At 44.4% G+C, this 15569-nt stretch overlaps 1 protein-coding gene across 2 annotated transcripts in view; it reads left to right on the forward strand.

Annotated features, from left to right (window-relative positions):
- RPS6KA1 (ribosomal protein S6 kinase A1) overlaps positions 1–15569 on the forward strand; it is a 128222-nt gene that overhangs the window by 67177 nt on the left and 45476 nt on the right. For both annotated transcript variants that reach the window (XM_061598042.1, XM_061598043.1), the window contains one exon: positions 8443–8496. In XM_061598042.1, coding sequence (XP_061454026.1) covers positions 8443–8496 — 54 coding nt within the window. The remainder of the gene's footprint in view (positions 1–8442; positions 8497–15569) is intronic.

Consider the following 15569-nt stretch of genomic DNA (forward strand, 5'->3'; position numbering starts at 1 on the left):
TCAGATGCTTCCTGGATATAGGTTGGTGGCTTCTCTTTTTGACCTGTGCTCAGAGAAGCCACTTTGCCTAGGAAACGGTTCCTTGGCTCTTCCTCCTCCCACCAGCTGTAGAGACTTCCCTGAAGACTGAGAGAAGAAGTAAGAGCAGCTTTTGCAAGGGACCCTTTAAGTTTGCTTAAAGAGTCCCGCCTGCAGGAGGCTTGCGGTTTGAGCATGTACTTGGTTCATTTCCTCAACAGAGGGATGTGTTTTTGTTTTGTTTAAAGTGCTCGTCCTTTGCCCTGTACATTTAAATAGGCTTAGGCCATCTAAACCTTTTCCAAAGACATACCCATCAGATATGATCAGGGCTGATTTGATTTAAGTCAAATTGATTTAAATCATTAAAATTAAGTCCTTCAGAGAAGTGATTTAAATTACTTCTCTGAAGGACTTAATTGTAATGATTTAAACCGCTAGTGAGGAAGATTCTATTTAATCATCATTTTCCAGTAGAAGTAAATTATTATTTAATATAACCTTAATACAAATTCAGAGAAGTAGATTTCATTAGAAGGTAGGCACACACTAAGCAATTGTTCTGAATTGTTTTCAGATTAATTTTCATCTCCCAAAAATGGGATAATAATTTGGTTGTTTTAGTACCAAATCAGAATGAACTGGTGAAGTCATTCAGGAGATGAACCAGCTCCAACTGTTCAGTTAAGATGTTCAAATGACAGGAGGAGGGCTAATGTGGTCCCTGTCTTCAAAAAGGGCAAAAAGGAGGAATCTGGGACCTACAGTCCAGTCAGCTTGACATCAATCCCTGGGAAAATTCTGGAGCAGATTATAAAGCAGTCTGTCTATAAGCACCTTGAAAACAATGCAGTGATTAATAGAAGCCTTTAGCAAGAATAAATCCTGCCAGACTAAAATCTCATTTTTTTAATTGGGTAACCTCCCTGGTAGACTGTGGGAATGCTGTGGACATAATATATCTCGACTTCAGCAAAGCTTTTGTCAAAGTGTTCCATGATATTCTGATTAGCTATCTATCTAAATGTGGGCTAGATTGAACAACTATCAGGTGGATCCACAGTTGGCTACAGAATCGTGAGAGTGCTTATCAATGGCTCCTTAAAGGGATAGAAAGTAATGAGTGGGGTACCGCAGGACTTGGTCCTGGGCCCAGTGCCCTGCAACATTTTTATTAATGACTTGGATGAGGAGCTGCGGGTAATGCTTATCAAATTTGCAGATGATACAAAATTGGGAGGGATAGCTAATACCCTGGAGGATAGAAACAAAATTCAATGTGATCTTGATAGGCTGGAGCATTGGGCTGAAAGCAACTGATTGAAATTTAACAGGGATAAGTGCAAAGTTCTGCACCTAGGACAAAGAAACCAAATGCATAGTTATAAGATGGGGGATACCTCGCTCAGCAATAATACATGCAAGAAGGATCTTGAAATTGTTGTTGATCACAAGCTGAATATGAGCCAACAGTACAATGTGGCTGCAAAAAAGGCAAATGCTGATTTAGGCTGCATTAACAGAGGTATAGTTTCCAAATTGTGTGAAGTGCCATTTCCCCTCTATTTGGCACTGGTTAGGCCTCATCTTAATAGCTGGTATAGCACAGTAGGGAGGAGAGCCTAGCTGGGAGTCCAGAGTCTGTGAGTTCAAATCCCCACTTGTGTCTCCTAGGTATCAAGGGCCAGCTAAAGATCACCCCCACAGTGAATGGCTCAGGGTTACATGCCTTGCCACCTGTGCAGCCATGGGTAAGCTGCATAGTCCCAAGGAGTCCAGTTGCCCCCCAGCTGGCAGTTGCGGACAAGGAAGGGTCTGGCTTGTGCAGCTGTGGCAAGCTGAGCAGGCCCTAGCCAGCTGGGGAGGACTAGCCTCAGAGGGAGGCCATGGTAAACCCCCTCTGAAAACCCTATTCATAGGGTTAGCCATAAGTCGGGATCAACTTAAAGGCAGTCCATTTCCATTTTTCAGGCCTCATCTTGAGTACTGCATCCAATTCTAGACATCACACTTTAAGAAGGATGCAGACAAACTGGAACAAGTTCAGAGTAGGACAACAAGGATAGTCGGGGGACTGGAAACAAAGCCCTATGGGGAGAGACTGAAGGAACTGGGCATGTTTAGCCTTGAGAAGAGAAGGCTGAAGGGAGGTACGATAGCACTCTTCAAGTACTTGAAAGGTTGTCACACAGAGAAGGACCAGGATCTCCTCTCAGTCATCCTAGAATGCAGGACATGGAATAGTGAGTTGAAGTTACAGGAAGCCAGATTTTCGCTGAAAATCAGGAAAAACTTCCTAACTGTTAGAGCAGTACGACAGTGGAACCAATGACCTAGGGAGGTGGCGGGCTTTCCAACACTGGAGGCGTTCAAGAGTCAGCTGGACAGGCGCCTCTTGGGTATGCTTTAATTTGGATTCCTGCATTGAGCAGGGGGTTGAACTCAATGTCCTTATGCCCCCTTCCAACTCTACAATTCTGTGATTGTAATCATGATATTTTTGTCATGATGTGCCAGAATCATCACCGCCGAACAAGGCTTTTAAATTGTACTACTAAGTTTGTTTATTCTTCTGGTTAGTTTTCTTCTTCAACAAACAACAACATTAACAAAATGCACATGGATTTTTGAATGGTTAAATATTTCAGCTTTTAGTTTAATGTAAAGTTCTTTAAAAAATAAAGTTTAGGCAATTTCAACGAAATCAACATGAGAAGCTTAAAATATTAGGTGGTACAGTTAACTCAGTCTTCTTCTTTATCATCTCTGCCTTCCTTGAAAAAGAAATACAAGCTTTCCTGCTTTTTCAGTTCCCAGCTTATTTCTCAGTTTAGAATGAATTAGTCAAAAGAAAGAAAAAATTCTGTCTACACCTGTAAAAGTAGCTACTGCTGTTAAGAGCTGGATTACCACTTCATTTGTCGTCTCCTTGTTCAGACCTACTCCATCTCCCCAAATTTTCTATTCATTGACTAAGAGAGGGGCAAGGCCAAGAGAGAGAGTGCATTTCATGTATACCACCTGCAGAATAGGACTAATCAGGTGATCTCCTGTTAACATATTCATAGTATATAATTAGCAGTTGTATAATTAGTATTCATGATATCTTTGACCTAGGCTCTTGTTTTACTAATTGTTTTAAGAAAATTTTGAAGTCTGATTTAAATTTTAAAAAATCCAATTTTTATCAACATTGGATATGAACCTCTTTGTCCTTGAGTGGGCTGGTGGATGAAGGAGAAAACAGAGCATCCAGGAGAAGAAATAACTTTTCAGCGGTGGCTGGTGGCTCCGTGTCAATGGGGCAGTGGAATCTGCTCTAGATTTTAGTCCGAACTTTCGAGAAGCTGTCCAAGGGGCTTGAAAGTTCAGAGTAAAACTTTGAGTGGATTCTACTGCCCCACTGACATGGAGCCATCAGCTGCCACTGCATTTTATCTATATGCAACATTATAATAAATTGCTCCAGTATTTTTGTTAAGGGTAGTATCCAACTAAGCTTTACTTGACAGTAGATCCATTGAAAATTAACAGACCTAACTCAGGCATGTTCATTAATTATTATGCAGTCAATGTACCTGGCACTTTATAGAGCCAGTCTGGTGAAGTGTCTGGGTTGAGATTGGGGAGGTCAGGGAATCAAATCCTTGTTTAACCACAAAGTTTATTGGACCTGTTGCTATCTGGGCCAGCTCTGCCACTTGGCAGAGTGAGGCAGGGAGATGAAGGGTTCACATCCCTACTCCAGGGAAGGCTGGTCCACCAACCTTACACTGCCCTTATCCAGCCCTCACCTGCCTACCTTCTTACTTATATCCATCCCAGGGAATGGCACTGTCTGTCATCTTGTTTCTCCTTAGCCTCCGTTATAGAGTGACGTGATTTTTCAGTATTGTGAAAGCAGTGTATTTTTAGTTACTTTATTTATTACTGAGTTCTTACTGCCGGGGAGGGAGGAAGAGGCATTTCTGAGACAGGAAGTACCATGTGCCAAAATATCTTGATCAGCCTTGGGTATGATGCGCCTTGACTTGGGAGGGCAGGGCAGCAAAATGTCTCAGTCTGGTCTATACTGCAGGTTTTTGCGACGGTAAAAGGGGGAAGAACTTTTCTGTTCTGCCCTGGTCTCCGTGGAGAAACATAGTTTGTAAAAGAGGAGACCCCCATCACAAAGAATTTGCAGTTCAATTATTGAGGACAACTGAAGGAGGGAGAGGAAAATAAAGGAATATGTCACATTTTATTTATGTATTTATTTATTAATTAAATTTATATCCTGCCCTTCCTCCCAGAAGGAGCCCAGCATGGCAAACAAAACATTAACAACACTCTAAAACATATTAAAAACAGACTTTAAAACACATTAAAACAAACAGATCTTTAAAAACATATTAAAAGAAAACTTTTTTTTTTACAAAAAGCTTTAAAAGTATCTTAAGAAACATAGGAAGCTACTTTATACCTGGTCAGACTGTTTGGCCATCTAGCCCAATATTGTCTACTGTAACACAGCAGCTGTCAAGGATCTCAGGCAGAAGTCTTTCCCATTTTAAAAAACATATTACACATATTTTGTATCACATATTACAACAAATACGCATATATACATACGTATACATACATATATACATATATGAAAAAGCAAAGACCTGTCAAGAGCAACATACAAAGCAAGGTCACTTCCATGTATTTTTCAGAGTTGGGGTCATAAGAGCCAAACCCAGGTACTAACTAAAAGGTGCTAACTGATAAATTCTGTCATCTCAACAAATAATTCCAGAGAGCTTGGTGGTTGCCTTGGAGTCTCTCCTCTTAGAACATAAGTGATGAAGTGTGTCTTTTGTCCAATTTGCTGACTTCTCCTGGCATGTCAGTTTCTCATCTATCACCAATGTCCAGCCTTTGTTGAACCATTTACCAGTTGAAAGTTCCCATCACCTGAGGTCTTAACTGGAGACAGCAGGGATTGCATCTGGGACCTTTAGCATGCAAAGCAGGTGTTCTGTTACTGAACAGTTAAGAGTGCTTTCAATTCATTTCAATTTGGGGTGCATGCTGGGAGGAGGGAGGAAATTTCAGAAGAGGTTTTGAGAAGGAATTGTTTCTTCACTTTTAGTACCTGCTAGTACAAGATCTTGGGGGGAATTCCGAAGTCCCATGCACAGAAGCTAGCAACTAGTGAGTTGGTAGTATGTTCCATTTGGTCAACCGTAGGCAGTGGGGGTGTTGTTTTTTTAACATTGGTACTGATAAAAAAAAGACCTGCTTCAGAGGCTTAATGGGTACAGTGCTGGGAAATGTGACATAATGGGAGACTATGCAATCAGTTCCTTATCTACCTCTGTTTCCACAGGAAAGAAGTTGCCAACTCTTCCCCTCCCTAGCAGATATTAACAGCTCATAACTTAAGTTTCTCCTACAGTTTCGCCTCATGGGCACACGCATACATCCTGCCACTTTGTTGTTCTCCAAATTCAATTTTTATTTTTTAAGGGGAGGAGAGAAAAGGAATGCTGTCTGCCATTTGCATACGGCACTGTGAATTGCATACTCATTTTGAGCTTTCCTTGTGGCCAAAGCAGGGATGGGGAACCTCACTCTCAGGGGACCCAGGCAGCTCTCTAGGCCTCTCTCTTTGGCCCTTGGAACTCTCTCCAAGCCACACCCCTCATTAGCCTTGTGTTGCATCCTTCTTGAGTAGCTAGTAGAAAGGGCGTAATTCAGTGGTAGAGCATCTGTCTTGCATGTAGAAGGTCCCAAGTTCAATCCCCAGCATCTCCAGGTAGTCAGTGTAGACAATACTGAGCTAGATGAACCAATGCTCTGATGCAGTATAAGGCAGATTCCTGTTTCCTATGTTCCTGTGGGTGTTTTGCCTTGCCAGGCTATGTCCTTGAATTCTAATAATGCTTCTTGCTTGCCTGAATGGAGGATAGAGAGGGAAGTGTGGATAAATCAGCATTTGTTGCGCCTGCCCTTGTCCACCACTGGCATATGCCTTATGGAAAATTGCCTAGGACAGAATGCAGCCCTAAGGCTGAAAAGGTTCTCCAGTTTTGGGTTAAAGGCATGTGCAGTTTTAACAGTTTTAACATGCATGTGTGTTGTATATAATGTGTGTGTTAGAGCCTCCTTACGTGAGAGACAGCAATAATAATAATAATCAATTGTTATTTATATAGCTCCATCCATGTGCATGGAGCTTTACAGTGTGCAAATCTCTGCCCCAAGGAGCTTGCAATGTGGAATTTGACATTGGAGAAACATCAGAGGAAGTAGGGCCAGGAGTAAGTGCAAAGCAAGAATATATTGCCGTACTTAGACTTAACATAAGAACATAAGAAGAGCCTGCTGGATCAGGCCAGTGGCCCATCTAGTCCAGCATTCTGTTCTCACAGTGGCCAACCAGGTGCCTGGGGGAAGCCCGCAAGCAGGTTATCGTTACTTGGTTATCGTTACAGGAGAAGTCGGAGCCTGAGTCGAAGATTTCACAGAAAATCTGGGTTTTGAGAAGGGATTTGAAGGAAGGGAGGTGTTACTAGGTAGATGTTCTGGGAGGCAGTTCCAGACATTCAGGACAGCAAGGGAGAAAGGGCAGAGTTGTCTTAAGGCAGGGATGGGGAACATGTTTGGCTCCACGGGCCAGAACATATCAGGATCTGCCTCACTGGCCAAATTTGATAGGTGGGCAAGGCCACCTACCTGACAATCTTATGGCGCCGTTAATGCCATCACATGATTGATGTTCCTTATACTGTGCTTTACATGTCTGCGATTGGGACTTAGAGGAGAAGGGGGGACTAGCAAAAGGCTTCAAGATGGCTCATGCACTCCTCTTTGAGCAAACGAGAGTTCAAGAGCTGTCTTAAAGCCATGTGCAAAAGCCTCTTTGAAGTAGCTTGCGTGTGTGAGCTGCTTCAAAGGATGCTTCTGCACAGGGCTTTAATCTCTGCTCAGCTAATGAGCAGGGATTAAATCCTGCTGCCTTGGCTGCACAATCAATTGCCCAGCCAATGCAAGATTAAACCCTGTCCTCCTGCCCATCAGCTGACATCACTAGTGACGGAATGGCATTGGGGAAATGGACACAGGCTAGCAGAGAGCTGACGGTCATGTGCAAATAGGTATCTTGGTAAAAGAGTGAAGAAAATAGAGTGAGATTGATATAAACCTACCTTGACTTCAGAAGTTAATGGCATTCACATGAAGACATAATAGACTTGCTAGAAACTCACCTGCCACCATGTGTGAAGCAGTCCCTCGTGCTCATAGTTTTGAAGCCGCATTTTGAGGTGTGATGGGAAGAGGTCAGCTAGGGTAAAACAACTGTGGCTCACACTCTGGAATAGAATCCCATGTGGATAGGGTCTTGTGACATTGAACTGTGAAGCTTTTGCCCATAGTCATGAGGACTAGAAACATTGTTTAAAATGTTGTGGGGAGGGTAGAAGTATTGTGGGGAGGCAGTGGGGGTGGGTGAATCTGTCAATTTTTTGTTACTCTCTGTTTCTTATTTTTCCAGTCTGAAGTTTAATTTTCCATATTTCTACTTCAGTTTGTGGATTTTTTTTAATCCACATGAAAATTCATCCGTGAATTTTTGAATTAATTTTACCATTTTCAAAGCAATTTCTCCTAATATAATGTATTTTTGTATGTTATTTTCACTAATATATTTTTATGCACACTTTACCTTGGCATATGCATTTTTGTATACATTATTTGGCTGGATAACTGCATTGCAAAATTCAGAAAAGTGCATATTTTGTAGGATGGCTGTATTTCGGTCTGTGCATTCTTTCTGAAAGTGGGAATTAGGTCAATTCACTTTTAAACATGAACCTAATCAAATTTCTCCCCCATTCCTAGAAAGAAGTGTCTCAGTGTGAGCCAGAGGAGAATGTCTACATAGAGTCATGTCTAGTTGGCTACTTCTTTAATTATTTGTCTACAATTCTTCAATAAACAGCATGTAAACCTGTTGGTCTTTACCAATAGCTGTGGATGTTGATGTCAAAAAACATCCAGACTCTGCAACCTAATACAACTATGCATGCAAAACTTGCTTGTGTATATATTTTAACCAGTGTTCAGTGTCTTTTGCTTTCAGGATTCAAACTGCATTTTTTACAAGGAAGGCAATGCAAAGAAAGATTCATTTTCTTTCATCCTTCCTCCTCCTCCTCCTCCTCCTTTTTCCACATCAATATGGACTAGAAACTTTACTGGTTCGGTAGATGTTATATTCTCTGCTGAGAAACATGGAATTCACAACCTTTTGCCTGTGCTGTACTTCTGATGCTTTGAAAGTACAGTGGCAATTTGGCTATGCCCACAATTTGATGTTCTTGCTTCATATACATGTATTTAGAAAATGTTGTTTCATAATCCATAGACTCTTAATTTTTTTGTTTTGCTTTGCAGGCAAAACACAACCCTACTTGGATAGAGAGAGACGCTGTGAACACAGCAGATAAGGTAAAAAATTGTGATGTCGCAGAACACCTGTTTGGGGGAGCTGCCTTGTTTTGCATTCTTACCTTTTATCACGAGAGATGGGTGGTTTATTTCTGTACAGGATTTGAGTTGAGTTAATGTAAACTGTCTCTTTCATTCTTTCCTTCTGAGGTCATACACTGTCTTTGTGCTTTTAACTCTGCCTGAACTGAAGCTTGGAAGCATGGAAATCTGTGGTGAGCAGGAAAGATAGGAAAGGGTTGTTATTAACTACTGCCCTTAAGCAAACAGTAGCTTATCTGCTCCTGAAGAAGCCCACCCGAGATCCTGCAGTTTACAATTTAACTAGCACCCAGTCGCAAATACCCCCTTTGGGGGCAAGGTGATGGAGCAGTTGTAAGACTTCCTGAAAGATACAGACTATCTGGTCCTGTTTCAGTCTGGTTTCAGGGGTGGTTTTGGGACCAAATCAGCCTTGGTCTCCCTGATGGATAACTTGTAGAGAGTGGGACGGGGAAATGCGTCTCTTCTGCCTCTTGATCTTTCTGCAGCTTTTAATACCACCGACCACATTATCTTCCTGGACCAGTTCTGTGGGATGGGTACTGGGGGCACTGTTTTACAGGGGTTCCATTCCTACTTGCGTGGCCACCTCCAGAGAACAGCATTGGGGATTGAGTCTCGGCCCCACGGCCAATGCTGTTTAGCATCTATAGGAAGCTACTGGGAGCAGCTGTTAGAATTTTTGGGGCAAGGTGTCATCAGTACGCTGGTGATACACAGCTCTATTTCTCTATAACATCTGAATCGGGAGAGGCTGGACATGGCCTGGAACGTTGTCTGGATATAGTTGTGGAATGGATGAAGGCTAATAAACTGAACTTGAACCCTGAGAAGGCGGAGGCGCTGTGGGCGAGTGGTTCCATCGTCCAGGAGATTGGCCATTTGCCTGTCCTGGATGAGGTTACTGTCGTTCAGAAAGAACAGGTGTGTAGTTTAGGAATGTCTTTGTCATTTGGAACTCAGGTAGCCTCAGTGGCTAGGAGTGCCTTTTACCAGCTATAGCTGGTGCACCCTCTGTGGCCATTCTTGGACGGGGATAGCCTAGCTGTGGCAATTCATGCATTGGCTGGGCACCAGGGTTCAAATCCCCACACAGCTATGAAGCTCACTGGATGACCTTGGGCCAGTCACTGCCTCTCAGCCTCAGAGGAAGGCAATGGTAAACCACCTCTGAATGCTGCTTACCATGAAAACCCTGTTCATAGGGTTGCCATAAGTCAGAATCGACTTGAAGGCAGTCCATTTCCAACCTCAATACTTGATTGTTGTAGTGTGCTCTATGTGGGGCTACCTTTGCGCCTGTCCCGAAAGCTCCAGCTGCTGCAAAATGCTACAGTGAGACTGTTGATGGGGACAGGCTGCCAGCACATAACTCTGGTGCTTAAAAGCTTGCACTGCCCTCCCATATATGTTACTGGGCCAGGTACAAGGTTCTTGTATTAATTTTTAAGTCCTTTCAGTTGGGTCCAGGATATTTTAAGGACTGCCTGATCCCTTGTATCACAGCCCAATCACCAAGATCTTTGGGGGACTCTCTGGTGGTGGCCCACTGTTGTTCAGATGCGTGGCTCGTAACAACTAAAGCTGTGCTTTTAGAGTAGTGGGCCTGAGCCTGTGAGATGAGACAGGCATCCTCCTTGTAATTGGGCATGCTGATTGGGGCGGATGGGTTCAACAACATTGGGAAGACCACAGGTTCCGTATCCCCAGCCCAGGCAAAAGCAAGGGTTAGGTGTCATACAGATTGCTAGGAAGCTTTTGCAAGAGTTCTTCAAGAGTAGAATATCCCATTCTGTCTTTGACTCTATGAGCATAGCAAAGGCAATCAAAGGCCCATTAGCTGTTAAGAGCATATATTAAGGTTTAAAAGCCAAAGCTAAGGATCAGTCTGAGACACAGGAGACCTGGGTTCATATCCGCACCTGGCCGTGAAGCTCGCTGGGTGATCTTGGGGCAGTCATCCTCTCTCAGCCTACCTCACAGGGTTGTTGTGTAAATGCAATGCCAGGAAGAACTATGGATGTCTCCCTAAGCACCTTCAAGGAAGGGAGGGGAATGATGTAAATAGTAATACTCTGCATGACTTAGGCTTTTACATTACAAGACCAAAAAGGCTAGCCTTTATTCATTTGTAGAATACTTCTACTTTCCCTAAGCCCTGGGAACAGGCCACTCTACATGTATAAACAACAAGATAAATATTGCTGGAGGGGAAAATAGGTTGGTTGTCCTGCTTAGAGTGAGGTCGCATCTGCACGATACATTTAAAGCACATGGCTTCGCCCCCAAAATCCTGGGAACTGTACTTTACCCCTCACAGAGCTACAATTCCCATCACCTTTAACAAACTACAGTTCCCAGGATTCTGTGGGAGAAGCCATGCGCTTGAAATGTACGGTGTGGATGTGACCTGGATGTCCACGATCGCATGCTGAAACGAGACAACAGGGAAGAGGTCACAGGCAGCTCCGTTGCACGCAGAGAAGGCCCCAGGTTCGGTCCTTAGCATCTCCAGTTCAGAAAAAGGGAAAAGAGGGTCAGTGAGCGAGTGATGGGGAAAGACTTTTCTCTTCCTGAGATCCTGGAGGGCTTCTGCCAGACAGAAGAGATCATATTGAGCTCAGTAGACAAATGTAAGGCTTCTGTAATGCAGGGATGGGGAACCTTTTTCAACCCAAAGGCCACACTCCCTTCTGGGCAGCCTTCCTGGGGGCCACATGCAAGTGATGGGTGGCTCCAGAGGCAAAAGTAGGGAAAGCAACAAATGTATTTTACTCCCTTTTTTCTGCAAACACTCGCACACTCCTTTCTATCCTCCATCCAAGAGGCATTATCAGACACATTCCATCCAGACAAAAACACACATACACCCCCTGTGGTTTTACAGGGCCTCACCAAAACTCTGGGCTAGGGCAACAATTCCCAGAGTTCTCTGGGAAGAGGGATTGATTGTTAAACCACTCTGGGAATTGTAGCTCAGTAAGGCAAATGGGTCTCCTAACCACTCTCAGCACCCTTAACAAACTAGAGTTCTCATATTGCTTTGGGGAAACCATGACTTTTACAGTGGTATGATAGCACCTAAGTGTGGATCTGACCTAGGTATAAGGAGTTTTGCTGTGATGCCCTCATCTTCCCCAAAGCGATTGATTTTTATTTAATATTTCACTTTTTAATCCCACCCTTCTAAGGCTCTCAGGAGGACATCTATGAGTCTGTCCTTTCCCATTTTATTCTCACAACAGCCCTGTGAGGTAGTTGAGGCTAAGAGATGAGTGATTGTCCTGTAGTCACCCACTGAGTTACATGGCTGGGTGGGTTTCAAACCCAGGTCTTTATTAATTAATTTACTTTATTATATTTGTTAAGTCGCTTTTCTCACCTAAGTAACCCAAAGTGACTTACATTAAAACCAAGTAAAAACAAATAGTCAATAAAACCTAAAAACTATACATTAACAACCTGTTAAAAATAAACATAATAAAATGTACAAAAACCACCCCACATCAAATACAAATAGAAATCCGAAGAACAGGTCTACTGGTTTCCACTTGATAATCAGTGAAGCCAATCAAGGCCCCTGCATACCATGCCAAATTCTGGCCTATGTATCAACCTTCACATTAAGGGCTAAAAGCCTGGGTAAAGAGGAAGGTCTGCATCTCAGTGACAGAGCATCTGCTTTGCATGTAGAAGATCGCAAGTGTACATTAGTCAAAACTGCAGACAAAAATGTGTTTAGTAGGAGAAATTCTCACTAAAATGCTGCAGAATTTTCATGAGGTTTTTTTTTTAATGGCAAATTGATGCAGAAATGTAGAGAACCAAATTTGAGATTGGAAAAATGAGAAACAGAGAACCGAAATGAACAGATCCTTCCATCCCTGCTGTACACATATATACGTTTGTAGATATATCCACACATAGACACACATGCACACACATCTCCTCATTTTTTCCTGGCTGGAATGTAGCCTACTGATAAAGATAAGAGTTGCATCCATTGTCCTGCCCATTTTTATCTCTGGCCCCACCCACCCCTGTCTTGCGGCCCCCGGAGGGTTGTCTGTGTGCAAACCCGGCCCTCAGGCCAAAAATGTTTCCCCATCCCTGCTGTAAGAGTTCAGAGGAGAGGCTTGGCTTTGAACGTAAAGTGAAACTGGGCCATGAAAGCTCAGCGGTGGTTTAAAGTGCACTAACCACATGTTTTGGTTCAGGGGAGAGCAGGAAGCGTTGTTTTTAACCTGCTTTCCTTCTGAAGGCGGTGCTGCTTCCCCGCTTCCGTTTAGCTCGGCTTTTGCCACCCGTGTTGGTGGCTGTTCCCCTGTAAGAAACAGAGCGTCCCCCAGCTGATGGTGTGGCTGTAGCCACCAGCCATGCTCCCATAAGGCAACCCTGGGGATCTTCTCTCTAGAGATGTGCCGCTCTCACCAGAGTGGGATGATGGAAGTGGCCAAGAAGCCCAGGCCTCCTCGCATCTTTGCCTTCCTTGCACTATGGCTACATGGGAAGCGCCGTGCTGAACCTTGCAGCTTGCCACCGCCTTCCACAGGCAACCTCAGCAACCCGGTCAGTACTTCTGCTTGGTCCGGCGGACAGTCTGCTCTAGCCGCACTTGTTTGCTTTGTAAGTTGTCGCGATGAGACAGCTTTATGGATGATGGCTTTCCCCCCAGCTTTTGGGCAGTTCTCCAAGGGCACTTGCAGCTGCATTGCAGATCTCTGGGATGTGCCCTGTTTTCTTATCATCTGGCTGGTCCGAAGGCTAAGTGATGCAGCCACCTTGCTGGAGATGAATAGGTCTGGGTTGGGTCAGTGCCTGGGATGGGAGGCTGTCTGGGAACTGTAGGTTCACTGCCCTGAGTTCCATTGCAGAAAGGAAGGGCGTAGGGATATAGCAAGCTGCCTTATACTGCGTCAGACTGTTGGCCCATGTAGCTCATTGTTGTCCACACTGACTGGCAGTGGATCTCTGGAATTTCAGACAGGGGTCTCTCCCAGTCTTACCTGGATATGCCAGGGACTGAATCCAGGACCTTCCGCAGGCAAACAGTTGCTCTACCACAGTAGTGTAGTGGCAAATCAGAAGTGCAGGGTCCCTTCATGTTAGTCACAGACACTCCCCTCCCCATGCCTTTTTTTTTTTTTTTTTTTGCTGCAGGGTTGAGAATGAGATCCTTGTTAATGCCTTCTCCCAGAACAATAGGCATCACTAGGAACCAATAAGCATGAAAAAGGAGAGTGTTAGCTACTGAGAAGAATCTTCTCAGCAGCTGGCTCACCTCCTTCCACTCTGATTGGCTCTAAAAGGACAAGGGAACATGTTACAAGACTCTTATTAGTGGCCAGCACACTCTCCTGTCATGCTGACTGGCTTATGGGATGCTGGAGACATAGGGACCCCGCTGGAACCCTGCTCCTGAAAAACTAAGGGGTCTTAGACCCCCTGAGACCCCAGACGACTACACCCCTGATCTGCCACTGAGCTTACAGCCCTTCATGACACACATAGAAAGAATGAATAAACCACGGGTGAAGAACCTGTGGTCCTCCAGATGTTGCTGGACTGCAGTTCCTGTTACCCGTGATATTGGCCATGCTTCTTGGGGCCGATGGGGGTCAGTGTCTGAGAACATCAGCAGAGTGCTAGGTTTGAGAAAACGGTACTTTTCTTGCACATGTTTTGCAAGCAGAAACGTCTGGCCAGAATACTGTGCAACAGTGATAAATGGCTTTTTTTTGTTTCCTCGAAGTTGGAATCTCTTTGTTCTATTGCGTTACCTCTGAGATGCTAGTGTGGCATGTGGTAGACTGGACCACACTGGTACAGAGGAAGTTTTGAGAGGCTGCCGAGGCTGCACTGGATCTGCTCTTTGTCACTTCCAGGCAGCAATAATATGTGCCTTTCTGACTGGGGAAGGGCTGTAATTCATTGGTAGAGAGCACATGCATGCTTTGCACAGAAAAGCCCCGTGGGTGTCCACAGGAATGTTTCTTTGCTGGGGTGGGGGCAAAGTAAATGTTCCTAATAAATAAATCACCAAACAAATTAGGAAAACTGGGCCTGCATATTTGGCCTCATATCTCAGTTTCCACAACAGTAGAAATTTACTTAAAAAAAAAAAGAAAGTTGGGAATCTGGGGATTAGAATTCATCTGGGGGGGCAACTGCCCACTCTTCTACCACCACTCCCAGTGGACACCCATACCCTGGCATCTCAATATAGGAGTGGGAAAGGCAACCAGGAAACCCTGAAGAGTTCTGGCCAGTCAGTGTAGAGTAGACAGTCCTGAGCTAAATGGGCCGGTGGTCTGGGTCTGCATAAAGTCGTTTCCGATATTCCTAAGATACAGGCCTCTTGGCTCCAGGGTTCATCATCTTCTTTTATTAATGCAGGAACAGTCACAGCAGAGACATTTAGCATAGGGCTGGAGAATCTGTGGCCCTCTCTATGTTTTTGGATAACAACTCCCATCACTGATGACCCTTGGCCATGTTGGCTGGGGTTGATGAGAGTTGGGTCCAGGAAAATGGGAGAGCCACAGATTTCCCACCCCTGAGGTGGTGGTGATAGTTGTTATTACATTTATATCCCACCTTTCCTCCAAGGAGCTCCGGGTGGCTACAGACATGGTTCTCCTCTTCCCGATGTTATCCTCGCAACAATCCTGTGAGGTAGGTTAAGCTTGAGATATAGTGACTGGCCCAAGGACACCCAGTAAGTTTCATGACTGAGTGGGGTTTCGAACCCTGGTCTACCAGGTCCTAGTCCAACACTCTCCAGCCTTTCCCAACCAGTGTGCCTCCAAATGTTGTTGGACCACAATTCCCATCTTTCCTGACCATTGGCAATGCTGGCTGATGCTGATGGGAGTTGTGGTCCAACAACATCTGGAGGCACACTGGTTGGGAAAGGCCGCTCTAACCACTACACCACACTGGTTCCCTTCTGCGTACAACCCATGTGCTCTACCATTGAGCCACAACAGTTCAGGCAAAACATCTGCCATGCCTTGGCCACAGGCAGAATT

The sequence above is a fragment of the Rhineura floridana genome, chromosome 15 (assembly GCF_030035675.1).
Source record: "Rhineura floridana isolate rRhiFlo1 chromosome 15, rRhiFlo1.hap2, whole genome shotgun sequence".
Taxonomy (NCBI): domain Eukaryota; kingdom Metazoa; phylum Chordata; class Lepidosauria; order Squamata; family Rhineuridae; genus Rhineura; species Rhineura floridana.